A 23877-nucleotide genomic window follows, 5' to 3' on the forward strand; every position below is an offset into this window, starting at 1 on the left:
TTCACCAAATTGTTATGTTGGAGGAAAGCGCTCAGTTTTGCTCCTTCCGTGTGGTAACCCCCAACAACCAATCAGAGGGCAGTGTACTGTAGTCAGCCGTGCTTTGTAGTCGCTGTTTGACTCTATGTTCTTCATTGTTTTCTGGAAAAGCTCCATTTGAAGCTGTACATTTGCAATGTTCCTGTACAGTGTTGTTATACCTGCCGGTCTCTATGTGCATTCACTGACACTGAGCAGCACGAACCTCCTCCACCTCCGCCTTCTCTCACAAGTCGTCAGTCTCTTCTCCTCCTCCCGCCCATCCAGAGATAGACTATCTGTGTGGGGGGATGCAGCTATGCGCTGATAGGTGGAGATGGTGAAGCTCCTCCCTCGCCATCCTCTTATGTACATAGTGTCACTGAACAGAAGCCAGCCAGTGTGACTCCATCTCTGGTGATGAGAAGCTGGCGGCTGGGTGAGATGGCACAGCCGGCGGGGTTCCCAGTGCTGTGTGTACTGTGATTGGCTGGGATCATCTGATAGGGGGTAGTGAGGTATGTGTTCACCCAGTACAGCGTGGTCTGTTGTCTTCTCTGCCTGGTGTGTACTGCCTATGGTGTGCTCTGTTGTATGTATACTGTAACTGAGGGATGTGTTCTAATGCCTGTCTTGTGACCTGTAGGGATATCATATACACCCTGTAATAGTCTGTATGATTGTAACCCCTTTCACTGCCAGAGCTCCCCCACCACTTTTATGTATTTATTTTTTTAGTACACATTTAAAAAAAAATCATTTTAGACCTGAAGATTACATAACCACTTCTCTCACACCTGTTCACCCCTATGGATCAGAGCAATTTTTATATTTCTGCTATGGATCTGTTTATTCGGTGATCACGTAACATAAAAACATAATCTATATATATGGATCTTTTGTTTTAAGGACAAATAAGACTTTCTTTTTGTAAATTTTGTCTTACAACATTGATTGTTTTCCCCGCAATCCTTAAACAATTAAACATAACAAAACGCACTTTGGTTTTTTTTTTTTTTTGTGCAGTGGTAGTTAAATATAAAAATAAATAGTGCTCTGCATGGTTCGAATTCCAGACTATTTTTCGTCCAAAAATCGAAAACGTCGTTCTCTCGGTAATCCGATGGTGCCTTCAATTATTTCGAAATCTGGCCGACCAAGTCATAAAGTTCACCCCATATAACAGGCAAAATGTCTGCTTCTTCCAGGTCACGGCTCATGAACATATTCTTTTTGAAAAAACAATCGTATGATTTGACCATTTATTATTTATTTATTTCAGGTACTTATATAGCGCTGTCAATTTACACAGCACTTTACATATATATATTGTACATTCACATCAGTCCCTAACCCTCAAGGGGTGTACAATCTAAGGTCCCTAACTCACATTCATACATACACATACTGGGGCCAATTTAGACAGGATCCAATTAACCTACCAGCATGTCTTTGGAGTGTGGGAGGAAACCGGAGAACCCGGAGGAAACCCACGCAGGCACAGGGAGAACATGCAAACTCCAGGCAGGTGGTGCCGTGGTTGGGATTTTGAACTGGCGACCCTAGTACTGCCAGGCAGAAGTGCTAACCACTTAGCCACTGTGCTGCCCTATCATTGAGTCGAAAATCGGTAGTTTTTCACGAATTCTCCAACATGCCTGTAATGTACATGTAAGATTTATTGTAACGGACATGTAAGATTTGAGTGGAAATATGGAATCATAGCCATGACAGGTTGAGTAGATTAGATTATGTCAGGCCCTTTCATTACAAAGGTGTGTGCAGGAACAGTCTGGTCATTAAGGATGTACATTGAGCCCCCTGGGCAGTAGGGAAATGAATAGAAGGTACAAACAATTGATCTGGGATCAGATGTGTATGTATACACAATTCCTCAATAGGCCTTACAGACCCAATCATCATTTAGCATCAATTAGTCTAAAGCCAGGTTCCTGGAGGTGACAACTTTTGTGTGTCAATCAGGTTATCACCTTCTGGGAAAGCCAGTGAGAGCAGACAGACGGTCTGCCTTTTGTAGAAAGTTCTATAAGTAATATTCACATCAAAGGAGTATGTTTAATCTCTTATAAAAGCCAAAATATTAGTTGGAGAGATATGAAATGCTTCCTTTGTGCAGGCCATTCTGTACACTACATTTACATATAAGAATCATATTTGTGGCTTGGGGAGGAAGCCAGGGAAATGCATGGAATGATTAGATGACGCGGGGGTGCGACAGTCGGATGGTGTTTGGTACTGTTGCGATCGGGCTGATGCGCTGGTGTCAGAAATCCAATCCCCGACTTGGTGTTCAGGCCAGTCTCGGCCCAATTGAACTTGGGCAGGTCCATACACAGTACCTCTTGTGGGCAGGTCAGGACCACCTCCCCCAGAGTCAATTGGCCGAAGACTAATGTCCCGCCCATGTCCAAATCGCCATAAATTGAACGCACGGACATTTGGACAGGGTGATTCGTACGGAGCTGGTTCGATTGACTAGCGGATTGCCAAGTTTCTGGCTTGCTCCAGCCGCAGGGTAAAGTGTTATTCTGTCTTTTTATTCCCTTTTATTTTATAGTAATTAGTCATTTGTGTGTCTTCTTATATCTTTTGTATTTGCTGTAACCTTTTATCTTTTGTACATGTTTTATGCACTGCCCACTTTGGGAAATTAAATCTTAAAATTAATTAGTGAACTTCTGTGTACTTAAGCACGTGCTCATATCTTCAGAGAGACTAGATCAGAGAGATTAGATTGTATTGTATTTTAGTGCCTTTAAAACGCTCGGTTAAGCTCATTGCCAATCTGTATGCAACTGCACTGTGAGTGGGCAGATTGCACGCAGATTGCAAAGGTAACAGATCTGCCAGACGGAGATCTGTGTGTGTGTGTGGTGTCTCAACAGACCGTTCTGCGGATAAACTGTTGGGTGGTGGCAGGCTACCTTTGTGGTGCGTCTGGTGTGGGGGTGTGTGGACAGTGGAAGGGTTATCAACACCGGGGTTCAAGCTAGGATAGCTGAAGGGACCTTTAGAAGGGTGTGTGATTACTAAGCTGGTCCTCAACTCTAATCAGGGCACCAGGTTGTATGTAAGATCGTATCTGCCAGTGTGTGGTCGACCAGCTGGATTGGAGTGGAGTCTCCATCTGGTGGTGGCCAGAGGTAGTGCGGGCTGTGAAAAGGTATCACGGCTGATCTTATATACGGTTTGAGATATTCAAGTGTAAATCCCTTTATTCCCCCTCTTTACCACCCTGTCTCGGCCGCACGCGTGCGTCACGGTTAGCTAGTCGCTGTGGGCGTGGCGTGTGGCGGACACGTGACAGGGTGATCATTTTTAAGTGAATCCTTGACAGTTGGCGGCAGCGTGCGGGATCTGCTTAGTACATTAGTGCGTGGTTTATTCATTTAACTCATGTACTAAAGGTTGGAAGCTTGGTAGAAGTGACTGACCTACAGAAGCTCACTCAGTGCATAATTTTTGTTTTGTAGAAGACATACTTGGCTATTTGCTCCCCCCCTTCTTTGTTTTTCTTTTCTATTTTTTATTTTGGCAAAACGTGAAGATGGTAACCCTGGAAGATAAAGTAATCCGGTGGTACCTGAGACAATCCGATGAGACTGTGATTGAGCTCTGTGATCTGAAGCGCATCAATACAGTTGGCAAGACGAGGTACCAGCTCCTAGGTGCTCTGATAGAGATGGAGTTAGAACGGCGCAGCAAGTTGGTGGAACACTGCAACTGTGCCACTCCAGATGACTGTGAGAATCAGTGTGACTCTGTTCTCAAACCCTTTTGGTTCAAGAAATCAGAGGATCTTTCTCTGGGAATAAATCTACAGCTTTTGGCAAGTGATAACCTCGAGTTGCAGTTTCAGCTCATTTCCGAGTTACTACGAATTGGGAGAAAGTACCAGCAGCAGAGGGAGCAAACTGAGAGAAGGCACAAAGCCGAGAGGGCCCAAATCCAGCAGGGGACTGCATTGTTACCTCCATCTGCATCAAGAACTACAAGGCCCAGACCTACATTTAAGGAGACCTGGGAATGTGTTACCTGTAACCAAGTGGGACATTATGCACGGCCCTGTCCAAATGTGAGGATATCTAGCCCACCAGCAAAAGTGGAAAATGTACCCCCTACTGTGTTTCTTGTTGGAGAAAATGGAGGAGGCCGAACGGATAACCGGCCACCATTTACTGCAAGTAACAGCGTTACAGTTGGACTACAAGGTGCGGGATCAGAGAATGTCCTAGCTCGTCCAGAATTGAGGAGCTGTGAGGATGTGATCCCAGTGGAAGCCATGGCTGGCACAGGGGTTGGAGGAGCCATCCCTGCTGTGCCTGTGGCTTGTGCTTTTTTGAGCCAGGAGTCTGGAAGTCAAGTGGAAGAAGTGGGCAGAGCAGATCCCACTAATGAAGGAGGCCATGTGGAGAGCCTGCAGTCAGTCACCGCAGGCAACAATGTTTCAGCTGTTCTCCGAGATAAGGGACCCGAGAATGTCTTAGCTCTTCCTGGATGGAAGAGTCGTGAGGATGTGGTCCCAAAGAAAGCTTCAGTTATCATAGGGGTTGGAGGAGTCACCCCTGTACTACCTGCAGCTTGTGTTGCTTTGCTCCAAGGATCCAGAAGCAAAGTGAGAGAAGTGGGCGTAGCAGCTACCACGAACATACTATTGGGTACTGACCTGGGGCGGTTGGTAACCCAGAACCAGTCTAAGTCAACACCCCTGAAGTCTACATTTCCACCCGAGGCCTTGGATTCACGTAATGTACTGTTGAGTGACTCAATGCACACTGGGAATTCTGGGGAGGGTCAGGGTGTGAAGGACTGTGTACCAGGGCCTGGCTCTAGTGGATGTCTGGAGTCAAGGCCTGGAGAAGAGTTTAAAATCGCAGAGGACTCTGCAACTGATGTTTTGTGTGATGATAAATGTAATGACATGTGTAAGGCAGACCTTCCCTCTGCTGCAGTGGTGACTCGGGGTGCCCGCCAGGTGGCCCCGGACCAGTCATTGCCCACTGCTACAGAGGAACTGTCTGTGGAAGGGCCCAATCTAGCTGGGTTGGACCCTTGTGAACCTGGCCCAGAGGGCCTAAGGTCTCCTCAGATTGTTGTCCACCTGGCACCTGTGGCAGATAGCTCTGAGTCCCCTGGAGCTGTGAGAATTGACGGCAGCCCAGAGGATCTCAGGGTTCTGGCTGAAGGACCGCCAGTGGTGGATAGCAGGATGGGGGTGCATGGGGAAAAGGAATTTGGTTGTTTACCCCTATGTAAAGCAACAGGATGTTCGTCTGAAGTCCCCGGGGAAAAGGCACATTTGGTTTCAGTAGACCAGTGTTGTGTGCCCCTCTCCCCTTGTGGGATGAAGTTCTTTGTTGTCCGCTCCCCTGACACCACAGATACCAGTAATGCCATTTTGGATCCTGGACTGTGGAGCACAGAGGAGGGACCACAGGGTGAGGGTTTAAGTCTGATTCATTCTGACTCTACCCCCTCAGTAGCTGTGGCTGACGGCACCGAGTTTCCAGAGGCTGTTACATCTGATGCCAGCCCAGAGCAACTCAGGTGTGCTGACAGACGCTCTGCTGAGGACGGGGTAGAAGTGAGTGACGTGGGTCAGAGGATAACCCCTAGTGGAATCCTTCCTCCTGTAACCTTCCCCTCTGTCACCTCAGTCATGGGTGCTGCCAGTGCAGACTCATTTCTGTGTGTTGCAGAGGGAAGTCTGCAGGATGTTGGAGTGAATTCAGCCCAATCAGTGTCTTCCACCTCAGCAGCTGCAGCTGACATCACTGAGTCCTTCCAGGCTGATAGGTTTGAGGTCGGCCCGGAGGAGCTCAGGTGTGGTGCTGACAGATGTTCTGCTGAGGAGGACAGAGTAGAAGGGTGTGGCACGGGTCAGAGGATGACCCCTGGTGGAGTAAAGTCTGTGGATTTATCCTTTGTCCCCACAGCTATGAGTATCATGATTGAGGACTCATTGCTGTGCACAGCAAGGGAAGGATCACAGGATGACGGGGGAACACTGACCCCCTCTGAATCTGCTTTCTCAGAGGCTGGAGCTGATAACCCTGTATTCTTGCTGGCTGATAGGTTTGATGTCAGCCCGGAGGAAGTCAGGGGTTGTGCTGACCAGTCTCTGGCTGAGGCAGAAAGAGCAGAAGTGTGGGAGACAGGTCCAAGGGTGGAGGTTCTGGTATCCAAGCCATGGAACCAGGTCCAGATCACCCAGGAACAACATTATGTCAGGCTCAGGCATCTGGGTGTCGCAGCCAATGGCAAACCACCAGATGACCCTGGCCAGTGGCTGGAAATGTTGACAGCGCACAATGACAGGTTTGCCAGTACCCGTCCAGTCGATAGTCGGTGGCCAGCAGATGAAATGGATCCGCGGGGGGATCTGCTGGCCAGTGGTGACCCAAACCCTTTGGGATCAGTCAGAGAGCTGGGCAGAAGCCCTTCCCCATCGGCAGGGGGATGGGCTGAGCTGTCAGCGGTGTCAAACTTTAGTTGGGAGAACTTCCCCCCCCCCCCAACCTAGGGAACCTTCCATGTAGACGCGTTAGCCGACCCGTTTAGGCTCAGCTATGCGTCATCTGGAAGAGGGGAGATGTAATGTACATGTAAGATTTATTGTAACGGACATGTAAGATTTGAGTGGAAATATGGAATCATAGCCATGACAGGTTGAGTAGATTAGATTATGTCAGGCCCTTTCATTACAAAGGTGTGTGCAGGAACAGTCTGGTCATTAAGGATGTACATTGAGCCCCCTGGGCAGTAGGGAAATGAATAGAAGGTACAAACAATTGATCTGGGATCAGATGTGTATGTATACACAATTCCTCAATAGGCCTTACAGACCCAATCATCATTTAGCATCAATTAGTCTAAAGCCAGGTTCCTGGAGGTGACAACTTTTGTGTGTCAATCAGGTTATCACCTTCTGGGAAAGCCAGTGAGAGCAGACAGACGGTCTGCCTTTTGTAGAAAGTTCTATAAGTAATATTCACATCAAAGGAGTATGTTTAATCTCTTATAAAAGCCAAAATATTAGTTGGAGAGATATGAAATGCTTCCTTTGTGCAGGCCATTCTGTACACTACATTTACATATAAGAATCATATTTGTGGCTTGGGGAGGAAGCCAGGGAAATGCATGGAATGATTAGATGACGCGGGGGTGCGACAGTCGGATGGTGTTTGGTACTGTTGCGATCGGGCTGATGCGCTGGTGTCAGAAATCCAATCCCCGACTTGGTGTTCAGGCCAGTCTCGGCCCAATTGAACTTGGGCAGGTCCATACACAGTACCTCTTGTGGGCAGGTCAGGACCACCTCCCCCAGAGTCAATTGGCCGAAGACTAATGTCCCGCCCATGTCCAAATCGCCATAAATTGAACGCACGGACATTTGGACAGGGTGATTCGTACGGAGCTGGTTCGATTGACTAGCGGATTGCCAAGTTTCTGGCTTGCTCCAGCCGCAGGGTAAAGTGTTATTCTGTCTTTTTATTCCCTTTTATTTTATAGTAATTAGTCATTTGTGTGTCTTCTTATATCTTTTGTATTTGCTGTAACCTTTTATCTTTTGTACATGTTTTATGCACTGCCCACTTTGGGAAATTAAATCTTAAAATTAATTAGTGAACTTCTGTGTACTTAAGCACGTGCTCATATCTTCAGAGAGACTAGATCAGAGAGATTAGATTGTATTGTATTTTAGTGCCTTTAAAACGCTCGGTTAAGCTCATTGCCAATCTGTATGCAACTGCACTGTGAGTGGGCAGATTGCACGCAGATTGCAAAGGTAACAGATCTGCCAGACGGAGATCTGTGTGTGTGTGTGGTGTCTCAACAGACCGTTCTGCGGATAAACTGTTGGGTGGTGGCAGGCTACCTTTGTGGTGCGTCTGGTGTGGGGGTGTGTGGACAGTGGAAGGGTTATCAACACCGGGGTTCAAGCTAGGATAGCTGAAGGGACCTTTAGAAGGGTGTGTGATTACTAAGCTGGTCCTCAACTCTAATCAGGGCACCAGGTTGTATGTAAGATCGTATCTGCCAGTGTGTGGTCGACCAGCTGGATTGGAGTGGAGTCTCCATCTGGTGGTGGCCAGAGGTAGTGCGGGCTGTGAAAAGGTATCACGGCTGATCTTATATACGGTTTGAGATATTCAAGTGTAAATCCCTTTATTCCCCCTCTTTACCACCCTGTCTCGGCCGCACGCGTGCGTCACGGTTAGCTAGTCGCTGTGGGCGTGGCGTGTGGCGGACACGTGACAGGGTGATCATTTTTAAGTGAATCCTTGACAATGCCCGATCACCGAAAAGGGGAGTAACCACGAAATTCAGCTGGTGCCATTGACCCACTAACAGAGTGAAAATCTGCTGATTATTCTTTAATCCAATTTTTTTTTATGAAAAATCGGTCGAATTTTGACCCATGTATGGCCGGCCTTACTGCACATATAAAGTGTTTTATTCTGTCATATGTCCTGTTTGAAAATGGCACTAAAATTATGATTCTGGTAGAAAATATTGCAAAGTTATTAAGTCAGAGTCTCAGGGGGAGCGGCCGGTCTCTGAAGGCTTCTGCAGGGTTGTAGTGGCTCCTGTGACACTGAGATTTACCGGAGACACCCGGACCAGAGACCTTTACTGGAGACCCCTGGACCAGACACCGGTGACACCACAACCAGATACTGGAGAGAGATTCCCAGACATAGGCTCGCCGTTCCTTCCAGGACAGACAGAATGATACGTCTTCACAGAATCTCACATCAAGACTTATATGTTCCTGCTTAAATATATGGGCGGTTATGCTGTTGTAGTGGCAGCCATCATTTCTGGTGAGTTTTCAATTCACTGGGAGACGGTGACGGCATATATAGATTGGAGTTTGGCTACAAGCAGGAGCACATTTATAGTGGTGGATGGACATTATTTTACACATTTTCAATTGATTGTGGTTTGCACCATTTGTTTTCACGGACAGTTATTTGATGTTCTCATTGCATCATCTTTTTGATTTGCTTTAATTATCTCATTATCTGTTTAGCTCTGCACTTCACACTTTTAGCCCTGGTTTTGCGCGGACACGAGAGCCCATTCATTTGAATGGACTCCCGTGCCCCGTGACACGCAGAGAAGTCCCTGCACTTCTTCTGAAACCGCAGCCCGCACGGGAACCTCGGTTCCCAGTATGGTTGCGTTTTCCAGTGCGGGCGGCGTTCCATTAGAACCCTCTGTGTGGGTGGTGCAGCTGCACGGATTTTCATGCGGATCCGCAGCGGCACCACCCGCACAGATGTGAACCTAGCCTTAGTCATTATATAGGTTTATATACTACCTATTTGTGTCAGCTACTTTATTTAGTTTTTTTTTTTTTTTTTTTTTTAAATTTGCGCATTTTTAAATGCACAATTTGGAAAATATATGTTAAAGGTGTAAAAAATATTAAAAACAAAAAAAAGTTTAAATATTAATAGTTAATAAAATAGAAACTAACAAAAAACAAATCAGCAGGAAAATAATAATTGAATGGAGAAAGAGAATAAGGAGCTATTTAAGTTAACCACTTGCCCTCCTGAGGATTTACCCCCCCTTAATGACCAGGCCTCTTTTTGCTACTCGGCGCTGCACTAATTCAACTGATAATTGCGTGGTCATGCAATGCTGCACCCAAACAAAATTTACGTCCTTTTTTTCACACAAATAGAGCTTACTTTCGGTGGTATTTGATCACCTGTGCGCTTTTTATTTTTCACGCTATAAACAAAAAAAGACCAAAAATTTTGAAAAAAACAATATTTTTTTACTTTCAGCTATAAAAAATATATAGTAAACTCAAAGTTGGTTATAAATTTAGACCAAAATGTATTCTGCTACATGTTTTTGGTAAAAAAAAATCCCAATAAGTGTATATTGATTGCTTTGTGTGAAAGTTATAGCGTCTACAAACTATGGTATAGATACTGCAATTTACGACTTTTTTTGCTATACAGCGCTGCGCTAGTTTAACGGACAATTGCACAGTCATGCAATACGGTACATAAATGAAATTTACCTCCTTTTTTTTTTTCCCACAAATTGAGCTTTCTTTTGGTGGTATTTGATCGCCTGTGCGTTTTTTTATTTTTTGCGCTATAAAAAAAAAAGTCTGACAATTTTGAGGAAAAAAACAATATTTTGGACTTTTTGCTATAAAACATATCCAGTAAAAAAAAATGTAAAAATCAAATTGCCATAAATGTCTGCCAAAATGTATTCTGCGACATGTCTTTGCTAAAAAAAACCCCAATACCTGTAAATTAATTGGTTTACGTGAAAGTTTACAAATGGCGGGAAAGATACTGGGATTTTTAATTTTTTTTTTATACTAATAATGGCGGCAATCAGCGACTTATGGCGGCGATCAGCGACTTATGGCGGGACTGCGGGACTACGGCGGACATTCTGACACTGGGGGGGAACTGACTTGGGGTCACTGACATCCCCAATGACACCGATACAGTGATCAGTGCAAAAAAAAAACACTGACACTGTACTAATGGCACTGAGGAGGAAGGGGTTAACTTTATTATTCACTGAAAGGGTTAACTGTGTGAGGGGAGTGTTTTACTAGGGGGCGGGGGTGTGTACTGCATGGAGACACACTGATCCCGACAGATAAACTCTTCTGTTCCAATCAGCGTGTCAGGAGCTGTCAGGGAACTGACAGAAAGCACAGCTACTGCAGCTGTGCTCTCTGTCAGTGATTGCCGCTAATCGCCGGGACATAGCCGGTAATAACCGGCTGTGACCCGGCGACTGACATCCGCGGCCGTGATTGGCGGGACAGGTAGGGCGGCGGCGCGCCTCGCGCGCGCCCCCTACCTGTTTTGAAAACACATGTTTTAAAACGTGGTTTTGCCCAGCCGTGCCGCCCTGCCAGCGTATTTACACAGTGGCTGGGCGGCATGTGGTTAAAGTAGGTTAAAGTTAAAGTAGGCACAGTGGCTTAGTGGTTAGCACATCTGGGTCATGGGTTCAATTCCCAACCATGGCACCTCCTGCATGGAGTTTGCATGTTCTCCCTGTGCTTGCGTGAGTTTCGTCCAGGTACTCCGGTTTCCTCCCACACTCCAAAGACATGCTGGTAGGTTAAATGGGCTCCTGTCTAAATTGTCCTAGTTTCATCCCTGGCTACGCGGGATCCCCTGCATGGTAGGGGTTGGGGAAAGACCTGGCAGCCTACCCTGTAAAATAATTGCTAAGAGAATTCATTGAAAAAGTCACTTACAAGTGACGGTCCATGCAATCGCCAAGGGTCGGATACGACTGAATGGATAGAGAGAGAGAAGGGTTAATAAGGGGTTCAACAGAGGATCGTTTAATTAAAAAGAAAAAATACTTTTTTTTTTTTTTTACTTGTCATGTTGTTTTAAGTGGTTTCATCTGCAGATAGGTGTTCATCCCTTTTGATCTGTAGATAAATAAAAATATACAAAATGAAACAATGTTTCTTTTGAGCAATGTTGTTGATAAACATTGCCAGACTGCCTTTCTTTGACAACTCCAGCTGTCAGAACTTTCTCTGTGTACTTGGGCTTTGATTAATCAGAGCTGAACTACAAGTACTGTGACAGGGGAGGTCCTGGAAGCAAGGCAGAAAGACTGGACGTATTGCATACTCTGTGTACAATGATGACATTTTGTTTGCGCGAATCTAACACATCCAGAGTCTGCAACTGGTTAAAACCTCCAAAACCTTACATATGTTCTGAAACCGATACCCTGGGGAATAAATTAGTGGAAGTTCCAGAATTTTATGTCACAAGATATTAGTGCAACAGTTTGTTAAGCGCTAAATTCATTAAAAATAAACTAATGTTATATTTAGTGCAGAGAAATGAAATGTGTTACCCAAATATGACAGATGAGGTTGTGCCAAGTGATAAGACACCCAACTTGTCAAGCCTTAAAGTGTGCCTGTGCAATGGCGACAAACTTTGGTACCCTAAAATTTCCATAGGTGACACTTTAAGAACCCCTACAGGTCATCAGTTTAGAGCAGTGGTCTCCAAAGTGATGTGGCCCTTTGCTTGCCTTTATCTGGCCCTTGGGGCACTATTCCATTCACTGACACCAACAATGGGGCATAATTCCTGTCGCTAACCCCAGCAATGGAGCGCTATTCCTCCCATTGACACAATCAAAAAGGCACAATTCCTCCAACTGGTATCAACAATGGAGCACTATATTTTCCACTGAAACCAATAATGAGGCATAATTCCTTCCACTGATACCAACAATGGGCCACTATTCCTCCAACTGAGAGAAACGATGGACCACTATTCCTCCCTTTGACACCAACAATAGGGCACTATTCCTCCCAATGAGACCAATGAAAGGGCACAATTTGTCCCACTGACACCAATGATGGGGCAGAATTCCTTCCACTGACATAAACAATGGGCCACTGTTCCTCCCACTGACATCAACAATGGGCCACTATTCCATTGGCACCAACAATGGGGCACTATTCCTCCCACTGAGACCAACAATGGGGCACTATTCCTCCCTCTGACACCAACAATAGGGTACTATTCCTCCCACTGACACCAGCGATGGGGCAGAATTCTTTCCACTGACACCAACAATGGGGGACTAGTCCTCCCACTGATACCAAAGATAGGGCATTGTTTACTCCCACTGGACGTCAGAACATTTTCTACTCTTGCTGGCCCTAAAGTCCTAAAGGACAGTAAACTGGCTCTGTGTTTAGAAAGTTTGGAGACCCCTGAATTAGAGGGTTAGTTCACCTTTACCAAAAACTTGCTGATGTAGGTAAGGGAAACCTGTAGAAAAAAAACAAACTGTGCAGGTTTGACTAAAGTTTGATCGTATTCTTGCTAGGTGTAGGCCATTGTCATACCTCCAGAAGCCTGGCTGAGAAATCAGAGAGTGCATCATCCTGTCCTGCTTTGTTACTAAGACATTGCTGCTCACCCTTATAATTGCAGGAGTGAGCTCTACAAGCCCCTGCACATCCCACATGTGTGGTCCACTATTTCCTCTGTCTCAGCATCACTGTCCTCACAGCTACTGGGACAGTGGAGAGAGGGAGAGCGCATGCAAGGGGGTTTGCATTGACTGGGGTTGTCTTAGCAATGTCCTAGTAACGATGCACATGGGTTGATGCCATCGCTATAAATAGATTGCACCTGCTTATTCTATAAATAGATTGTGCCTGCTTATTTTATAAATAGATTGCACCTGCTTATTCTATAAATAGATTGTGCCTGCTTATTCTATAAATAGATTGTGCCTGCTTATTTTATAAATAGATTGCACCTGCTTATTCTATAAATAGATTGCACCTGCTTATTCTATAAATAGATTGCACCTGCTTATTCTATAAATAGATTGTGCCTGCTTATTTTATAAATAGATTGCACCTGCCTATTCTATACATTTTTTGCGCCCAACTTGTTCTATAAATCGATTGTACCCTGATTGTTGTGAAAAAGTTTTTACATCTTTACTAAAGCTTTAATGCCCACATTTAGCTGAAATGAAAAATGTAAAAATCATCATAAAGGACATAACTTACAGTTAACATGATGTGTCTCTGGTGTTGATTTTCTTTCAGGAGAAATCTTCCACTGACCCTGCCTCCACCCACCCCTGCCATGGTAATAATACAGCTAAAGGATTGTCAGGAGCTCTCATCAAGAGAGTTTGACCATGTTCACCCTTACCTGCCAGATCCACCATTCATAGAAGCTGTACTCTAGTGTCTGAGGTAGATTTCTCCTGAAGGAGTCAACACAAGAAACACATCATACTAACCGTAATTTATGTCCCCTGTGCTGATATTTATGTTTTTTCATTTAAAATGGTTGTAAACCCTTATATACACCCAGTGAAGTGACTGGCCTCAGGTGATACACAGAGATGAATCAAATCTACCTACGTAAGTTGTACCTGTTTATCTTCTGTATTCTTTTCTCTACATCTGTTCAAATTGCAGAATTTATACAGCTTGTCAGAGTTTCTAGAAAACAGAGCTGAAATTACACTCTGCAGACCCCAGTAAGGAGAGCTCTGAGAGCTGATTGGAAGAAAAGGGACACCCCCCCCCCCTTCACACAGCACACAGGAAGAGAGTTGAGGCTGTCAAACATAGGGTGTGTGCTGGAGATTCTTCCCCTGATCAGCAGCACTGAGATGCAACAAAGGATGGATATAGAGGAAAACAAATATTTTATGTTGCACAGAGTTTTAGCAGACTAAATGTTATTTAGTTGAGCTTTATCTCTACTTTACATTGAAGCTAGGGCTGGGCATAGAAGGCTTGAATGTTGGCCAATTCCTGCTGAATGTGTCAAAATTCAAGCCCAGGGCTACCCTGCAAGATCTCCTGGCTCAACTAAAATTTGGCTGGAAAATTGGTGGAAAATTATCGCCCGAACAGTGACTGCATTCTGTCTGGTATAGTCATTGTTTACAGTGCCGTTGTATTCAGACAACTGCAGGTGCTGCAGCTGCTAAATAAAATAGCTGGCAGTGGTGATTCCTCCATGCTGTTTAGTGTAGATCAGGATCAGGCATTCCACCCTATGAATGTTCACACTGCTGGGGGCTGTGTACCACTACAGCTGGGATTGTCACTGATGGACGTATGGCCATTTTTTAAATGTTTACAGCATTCAAATGTCTTATTGCGGCTAAGTGGCTCATTGCTGTACTGTGCTTGAAGTCTTCTGTAGATATTGGCCTTCGTTCACAAGAAACTTCATCACCACACACTGTTCCATGCACGCACTAACACTGTTGTCTTCAATCTTGATTAACAGTCCCTGGACTGGTCCACGACATGTGCATTGCCTATCAGCAGGGCCGTGGATAAGGGGGTACCACCAGTCCTCCTGTATGGGGCCCAGGCCAGCAGGGGGAGGCCAAACCAGCTGAGTGAATCAGATGTGGGCAGGGAAGGTGATCAGCATGGCGGGGGGACAATTGCTGGAACCCATCCCCTATATAGCTCTCTGCAGCAACTGAAAGCTGACTTCTTCTCCCCTCCCACTTTCAACTGCTGCAGGGGGAGCCATGCAGGGGATCAGTTCCAGTAATTGCCCTCCTGGTCCACCTATCGCCCTCTTTGTGCATCATACATTTCCCCCTGCTGCCCAGGCCCCCCCCCCCAGTGTGCCCCGTCTTCCCTCCTCTCCTTCCCACTGGCAGCTGCAAGCACACAATAGAATCCTTCAGGATGGAGAGTGGGAGAAGGGTCCGATAAATATGTCGCATTTAACAGCCCCTTTCTTTCCTGAATGAACACAATGAGGGATCGGTACCAATTACTCACTGTGTGCATTAATAACTGAAGCATAGTAAACTGTTTTTTTGCTTTTTTTTTTAGGGGGGTGACTGTCAGGTTGACTGTATGGGGCCCCGTGGTTTCTAACAGCAGCCCTGCCTAACAGTAATAGGACACACTTGCTATTTACTACTGTGTGTAGTACTGCTGCGCTAGCATCTTTTTTTTTTTTTTAGACCTGTAAAATGAAAAGTCTCAGTTTGACTTGAACGCCCTTCGTATATGCTGTATGGACAAAGCACAAATTACATTTTATTTTTTTAGAGGCAAGGTGCTTGCCCTATGATACATAAGCAGCTGTACACTTCCTCAGTGTTTGGGTTTCTATAGAAACACAAGTGCTGAGATGTCCTATTCATTTTGGCGTATGTGCTCTGCTTTGTCTTGGGCTCTTTTCTCTGCTCTTTTCTCTGACATGTCCAGGTGAACGGTGGTCTATTACAGTCTGAGCCCACAGGAAGCCTACCTCAAAATCTAGAGGTCATCTCTGCACTTGCTGCATGTGTATGAGTAGCGTTTCACCTCCTAATTCCAGTTCGGGTGCAAGGAATGGGAGTGCATTTGTTTTGTCGAACTTTTGAAATGGCAACCAATCTCAATAATGTATCCAAAGCAAAGCAGTTCAAAGTACAGTTTTTCTCAGAATGGCTCAGGAAGGGGGGGGGGGGGAGCTAGTTAAGCATTAGTTTAGATCTGTCTTTCTTGCCCTTTCTATCGTGACATTGTATATATAATACCAAATGAAGGAATAAAGAGTGTGGCATATTTACAAAAAAAATCTACTGTAAAAGACTAAAGTGTTACTAAACCCAGGACCATGCATTCACTATATCCGGTCTCCCACAGTGCACAGAACTTGGAAATGGAATTATGTTAGTAAATATAAACTGCTAAATACCTTTTCTCATCAGCCGTTAGAGCAGTCTTGTGACCTCTATCAGTGTCCAGCAGACACTGGTTAAAGCTTGTAGGAGGAGTTTTCATTCTCCCCTGATTGTCCTATGAGGCTGCATTACCCCTGACCCTCTGTCTGGACAGTGCTGACTGGCCCTGTGCTGACTGAATGCACTCTCCTAAGAAAACAAAAACTCTAGCAATACACACCAAACTGAGCATGTGTAGCTTGCCCCCAAGGCTCTGTTCTATCAGAAGATGAACTAAGGACAGTAGAAGAAGGGGCGGATCAGGGAAGACAGGATCAAATATCCTTTTTACACAATGCGAAGGATTAACCCCTTAGGTTCCACAGTGAGTATAACAAGCATTTATTACTGCATATACAGACTAATTTTACTGTTGTGGGTTTATTAACACTTTAACTTCATTTTAGGGTGCATGTATTTAACAAAGAACAGAAACATGGCAGGTATGCCTCTTTCTAGACAGTGAAAAAGATCATTGGTATCAGTAACTGAGATGAGCCGAGAGGCATGACTAATCCAGCATAGCTGGTTCTGCCAAGTGACATTGGTGCCAAAACTATGCAGGGGCCTGTAGGTGGGGGATCAGTCTGCCGCAGCTAAGTGAACCCTTACAACCTTTAAAGGAACCTTAGGGTTCTATGGAAACCTGGTTGAGAAACCTGGCCTTTAAAGTGTTACTAAAACCATGACCCTGCATTAACTTTATCCCATCTTCCGCAGTACACAGAACATGGAAATGCAATTATTTTAGTAAATAAAAACTAAATACCTTTTCTCATTCGCAGTATATACAAGTCGTATGACTTCTATAAATGTCCGGCCAAGCACTCGTTAATCTTGTAGGAGGAGTTTTCATTCTCCTCTGATTATCCTATGAGGCTGCATGACCCCTGACCCTCTATGTGAACAGTGCTGATTGGCCCTGTGCTGATTACATGCACCCTCTCAAAAAAAAAAAAAAAACCTCTAACAATACATTTCAGACTGCATGTGCGGACTTCTCACTGCTCTGTTTGGCAGATGGATTGGGGACAGTGGAAAAAGGGGAGGGTCAGAGAAGACAGGATCAAACACTCTTTTTACACACTACAGAGGATTAACCCCTTAGGTTCCACTGTGACTATAACAAGCATGCTTTACTGCATATACAGACTGATTTTACTGTTGTGGGTTTAGTAATCATGTTTTAGACACAAGTCAAATATGGAAAAGCAAAGCCGATCCCTCTTAGCCCCAAGGTGCCTGATTGTGCCTTTGTTAAAACCAAGTGCCTTAGAGTAGTAGCTTTACTCATTTTATCAACACAACTTCCTTTTTGGTAGCTACACCTATTTGTTCTGTAACTTTACTATCATTAACAAAACACAAATGTTATGAAGAGAATTGAGAAATCTTGCATTGGGAAACTGTAAAGTACATTGCTGTAGCTGTCAGACAAGATTAATTGAGAGAAGTCTTGCATTGTGGTCTTTTGGCACCCATATGCTCAGTTGACTCTGGAGATCCAGAAGAAAGGAAAGGGTAGGAGGCAGGTAAGTTCACATAGCTCTGTACTGGATAAGAAGGGCCCATTCACACTATGTGCAGCTACCAGTGTTTTTCCTCATGGAACAAATGCAGGTAACTGCAATGACACAGAAAACAATAGTGTGTGTCATGTTCAGACCTGAACACAGTGTTTCACTGCGTTCTAGAGCAGTGTGATGTTATGCAACATGTTTCCATAATTTCGCACCATTCTGCTTAGTCCCAGATGTTACCAGACAGCAAGTACTGGCCGGGCTGTTCAGCAATGTAAATGAAGTGTCACTTTGTACACCTTTATAAAACGTTAAATGGGAAAAAAAGGAACTGTGTGATGTGTAGCTCTGTAGCCCAAGATGCTGTGTGGGCAGCAGTGTTTTGGGCTGTAGAGTAGTGTGAATGGGCCCTAATACTCTTTTGATTAGAACACTTACCACTCCTCTTATGCTTGCTTTCCTTTAGGTGTTCCAGAATGGAGGGGAGGGAATCCTGCAATGAGAGAGGCAGTGCGGGACAAGGTGACACATGTGAAAGTGGACTTGTGGAAGTCTGTATGGAATCCAGTGTCACAAACCACATAGCCGAGGTAATGCTGGAAATAAGAAATGTTTTTTATAGAACAGTAAACGATGATAAATCCATTCTTTTCTCAATTTATTGCTGTGATAACCATTATAAAAGAACATTTACAGCCCACCACCACGTTGATTTGTAATTTTCAGGTCACTTGTACATACACTTTCATTTTGTCAATTTGCATGCATGGTGAAATATAATAGGAAGAAAACGTGGAAGAGAAAAGTTCTGAGTATTCAACAGTAGCCATAAAATTATTTAGCAAAAAAATACTGTTTACAGAAATTTGTGGAAAAGCAATGATTGTGGGCCAACAAGAGCTATAATATGCCACTGGGTCATTTTGCATGCAACATGGACATTTTGAGAACTATTATTATTATTATACAGGATTTATATAGCGCCAACAGTTTGTGCAGCGCTTTACAAAATGAAGGTAGACATTACAGTTAGAATACAATTTGGTAGAAGAGGAAACAGAGGGCCCTGCTCGTTAGAGCTTACAATCTAAGAGGAAGGGTTGAGTGATACAAAAGCTAATAGCTGAGGGGGGATGAGCTGATGGAGGAAATAAATGGAGGTTTACTAGGTAGAAGCAGGACAGGCTTCTTTAAAGAGAGAGGTTTTCATGGATCGTCTAAAGGTGGATAGATTCGGAGACAGCTGGACATATTGGGGTAGGGAGTTCCATAGGATGGTAGAAGCTCGGGAGAAGTCCTGGAGGCGAGCATGGGAGGAGGTGACACGGGAACTAGAGAGCAGAAGGTCTTGGGAGGATCAAAGAGAGCGGTTTGGTTGATATTTTGAGACCAGGTTGGTGATGTAGCTGGGGGCAGAGTTGTTGATGGCTTTGTAAGTTAGTAATTTGTTCTGTATTTTATGCGTACTTCCTCGATTTGGTATTTGTAAAGGCATAAAAATATTGCACTGGGACTTTGGATGAGATTTTGGTTTTAAAGTAAGGTTGAAGTTTAGGGATAGCTTGAAGTTCAGGGTTACATTAGGGTGAGGTTAACTTACACTTGTTGATTGTGAAAACCTATTGAATTAACTTCAGCACCCTGCCTAATTCCACAGCCCCTTCATATACAAATCTCCACAGAGGCAGGCATGCAAACCTATAGACGTGCATCTCTAGGTGCAAGCTTGGTACTGCTGTTGCCAATGTAATAGGTGTCTGATGCCAAGGAAAAATGCTGACCTCCTTCTGAATTGGCCTGTCCTTATATTTGTTCCTGGTCTAACCTGGGCTCTTGAGAAGAGGAGATTAACCCCTTCACGCCGGATCCTCCCGGCGTGAAGAGGCGTTCCTGCGTCGGGAGGTGGGCAGGATGGGACGGGGCTTAGTGTCATGTGGCCGCCGTGACTTCACGGCCGGTCACATGATCGGGAAAGGTCCCGAACGAAAGAGCGGACTGGGACCTTTCCGTGAGTACCTCACATGTGTGCTGGGAGTGCACAGGGCGCGCGCTCTCAGCACATATGTTTTTTGTTACATGAATGCAAATGTGCGGCCGCTCGGCGTCTAGGCTCAGATGCCGGGAGGCCGCACATTTGCGTGCTGCCGGCGTGAAGGGGTTAAGGGGGCATATGATCAACATGTATAAATACATCAGTGGTTCATATAGTGAACTTGGTGTAGAGCTATTCATCCTGGGGTCATCACAGAGGACAAGGGGGCACTCTTTACGTCTGGAGGAAAAGAGATTGAATCTCCAAACACGGAAAGGTTTCTTCACAATGAGAGCTTTGAAAATGTGGAATAGACTCCCTCAAGAGTTGGTTCTGGCCAGCTCAGTGGATTGCTTCAAAAAAGGCCTGGATTCTTTCTTGGATACACAGAATATAACTGGATACTAACATTTATAGGTAAAGTTGATCCAGGGAATATCCGATTTCCTTTCGGGGGGGATCAGGAAGGAATTCCTAGCAGGAGCAAATTGGATCATGTTTTGCTGTGTTTTTTTTTGCCTTCCTCTGGGTGAACTGTGGGTATAGGATTATAACTTGTTTTTTTCTATTGTTGAACTTTATGGACTTTTGTCTTTTTTCAGCCAGACTAACTATGTAACTATGTACCATATTTTTCGCTCCATAACACGCACTTTTTACCCTCAAAAAAGGGGGGGAAATGTCAGTGTGTCTTATGGAGCGAATATGGAGCGGCCGGTCCGGTATTTCCACCGCCGCCACCGTGTCAGAATACCGGACCGGCCGCTCAGCTCTTCTGTGCAGCAGGACCTTACCTGTTCCTCGGTCCAGCGCTGTGCCTTCTTCCCGCGCCGGCAATTTTAGTGTGGGCAATCGGCTGTGACAGTCGGGTGTTCACTGCGCATGCGCGAGAAGCGCTGTGCTTTGTGAATGGTCCGGCATCTTCTGGGACACATGACAGCTTCCAAAAGACGCCGGGCCATTCACAAAGCGCAGCGCTTCTCACGCAGTGGGCACCTACACTAAAGAGAGGACAACTCCGTGGGAGCGGGTACCTGTCAAATTCTGGTACCCGCTCCCCCTCCCTCCCCAAAGGTCCACAGTCTCTGGTCATTCCTGTACTGTCTGCAGTCTCTTGGTCATCCCTTGTACTGTCTGCAGTCTCTGGTCATCTCCTGTACTGTCCGCAGTCTCTGGTCATCTCCTGTACTGTGTCCGCAGTCTCTGGTCATCTCCTGTACTGTGTCCACAGTCTGGTCATCTCCTGTACTGTGTCCGCAGTCTCTATTCATCCCCTGTACTGTGTCCGCAGTCTCTGGTCATCTCCTGTACTATGTCCGCAGTCTCTGGTCATCTCCTGTACTATCTCCGCAGTCTCTGGTCATCTCCTGTACTATGTCCGCAGTCTCTGGTCATCTCCTGTACTATGTCCGCAGTCTCTGGTCATCTCCTGTACTATGTCCGCAGTCTCTGGTCATCTCCTGTACTATGTCCGCAGTCTCCGGTCACCTCCTGTACTATGTCCGCAGTCTCTGGTTATCTCCTGTACTATGTCCGCAGTCTCTGGTTATCTCCTGTACTATGTCCGCAGTCTCTGGTCATCTCCTGTACTATGTCCGCAGTCTCTGGTTATCTACTGTACTATGTCTGCAGTCTCTGGTCATCTCCTGTACTGTGTCCACAGTCTCTGGTCATCTCCTGTACGTCTGCAGTCTCTGGTCATCTCCTGTACTGTGTCTGCAGTCCATTGGTTCAGAATATTTTTTTTCTTGTTTTTCTTCTCTAAAACCTAGGCGTGTCTTATGGTCAGGCGCGTCTTATGGAGCGAAAAATACGGTAATTAACGTTACTAGATTTGTATGGCAACCAAGCAACTTGCATTGTAAAAGGAGAGGCGAGTAGTGCAAGCTTCCTTTATGGGTAGGAATCTTTGTATAGTCCATTTTAAGGAACTGAAAACTGTCTTACCATATACCATCACAATACTTTTGTTGGTGTGGCTGCCGCTACTGTTGGTACACTGATGATATTTTATATGTAGAATCCAACCTCAAAATAAATCCACAGCACTATTGCCATATAAGTCACATAAAGCTGTAAGAAACCAGTGGTTCATTTATATTCAGTGATAATAATGGTATTGTAATGGAACAGGGGGCAGGCTTGCTGTTATCATTGTGTAGTGCCTGGGAGCCAGTTGGGGCGTAAGTGGAACTGTCATGATATATACTATGTATAAAGCCTAGTACACACGGTAAGAAAATCGGACGCAAAATACCGCTTTTGGAGCGATCGTCCGATAATCTGTTAATTTTGTACACAGCTTTTGGGAGCTGATCATGACCGTTCATGTGAAATATTCAAAGGCACGAAAATTTTTCTGAAACAATACCAGAACAAACATTTTTTGTTTAATCAATACAATATTTGTCTGAAGATAATTGTGACCAAGACCACGCATGCTCACAAATGAAAGAATACAATACATTAATTCCAAAGGTGTATTTTCTCATACGGGAATTTTCGTAACTTTAGTAACCTGTTCATTTTCGATATGAGGCTAGCATGCAAAAAAAAAAAACAGATGATCATTTACCCGATATTCTCTAGTGTGTACAAGGCTTAAGTAGATGGGCAACATTATCACTGTTTCCAATAGTTTGTTTGATTTCCAAACAAAGGAGTGCTTGTTCTTTCATTTAGTTCTTCACTAGTGAGCACCTCTCCCTCAATGCAAATTAAATTACTGAATGCTATCGACAGTTTGCAGGGCTGCTACTCTTAGAACATTGTTCTCAATGGAGGCATGTCCAACATTCATGGTATGTAAACCTTCAAGGAAACCTATACCTAGAAATGCGTAGGCTGCCATTACTAACCTCTCAATTGTAAAACAGAAGGTATTCACATCTTATTCAATCATATCTCCCATAAATAGAATTCTTCTCCATTTCAGGACAGTGGGCAGAGCTATTCAAAATCATTCCTTTACACCCCAAAGGCCAACTTCACATCCAGACCAGCTGTTGTATAATGCAAATATGACCTAATATTATAGAACCTTTTATTCCAAACTGCATACAGTGGTTTCAGGCTTTTTGGCCATTATCATTGCAGTTGTATTGAAACCATGGCTTTTTTTTTAAGTGGGGCTTGAGACCCAGCAAGACAGAATAATTATACATGTTACAGGGAGAAGAGACTAAGGCTGGCCATACATTATACAATTATCTTCCAATTTTCTGCCCAATTTCCTTTAGATTTACCTTCAACTGTGTAGTACGAGGGTCTGCCTGATTGGATACAACTGAAAGTGTTGTTTAGGTTTGTCCTCCTATTATATGGTTTTTGGTAAATCTAAACCAAAAATCTCCAGATAATTGTATAATGTATGTCCAGCCTTAAAGGCATCAAAAAGCCTTCTAATTGAATCAGTGTGTAGCGCAGTAAAGCCTAAAAACACAAGGGATCCACTTGCTTCATTCCATCCCCCATCTAATAAATAAGAGAATTATTCTCTATTTCAAGACAGTGGGCAGAGCTATTACAATGAGAGAAGCAAATACCTTTTGTTTTAAGAAGGCTTTAGGGTTTGTTTGCACTGGTGTTACACACTGAAAAGCGATCTGCGGTGAATCACTTTTCAGAGAGCACCTGACGGGTGAAAAATAGGCGCATTTCGCCTCTTTAAAGACTGTTTGTTTTAACCTCTAAAAACTTGGACCACCATGTAAGCATTTAAATGGATTGCATTTGCTGGCCACTGCCCACTCAATGTGTCTCGGAGATAATTTTTGCCCACGGCGTGTGAACACCCCCATTTGTTGCTTTTGCAGCTTAAGGGGAATCGGTTGAGGGGTAGTAAAACACAGCTCAAGCACATGTTTTTACCACCCCACAACTGCGAGGCTTTACTGTTATATACTCTGATTTAGTTGGGAGGGCTTTTTAATTCTTTTAGTCACTCCTCACCACAACCTCTATGGTTATAACTTCTCCCTCCTAAAATATTGGTCCTTAGCCTGGCTGCTGATCTAATGT

At 44.6% G+C, this 23877-nt stretch overlaps 1 protein-coding gene across 1 annotated transcript in view; it reads left to right on the forward strand.

Moving 5' to 3' along the window:
• Positions 1-380: 380 nt before the first annotated feature.
• Positions 381-23877, forward strand: part of SLC9B2 (solute carrier family 9 member B2) — a 57657-nt gene continuing 34160 nt past the window's right edge. The window contains exons 1-2 of the mRNA XM_089680532.1: positions 381-536; positions 18292-18415. Coding sequence (XP_089536658.1) covers positions 18302-18415 — 114 coding nt within the window. The 5' untranslated portion in view covers positions 381-536; positions 18292-18301. The remainder of the gene's footprint in view (positions 537-18291; positions 18416-23877) is intronic.

This window comes from Staurois parvus, unplaced genomic scaffold (assembly GCF_062004578.1).
Source record: "Staurois parvus isolate SC_StPar_1 unplaced genomic scaffold, SC_StPar_1.0 ptg000244l, whole genome shotgun sequence".
Classification (NCBI taxonomy): domain Eukaryota; kingdom Metazoa; phylum Chordata; class Amphibia; order Anura; family Ranidae; genus Staurois; species Staurois parvus.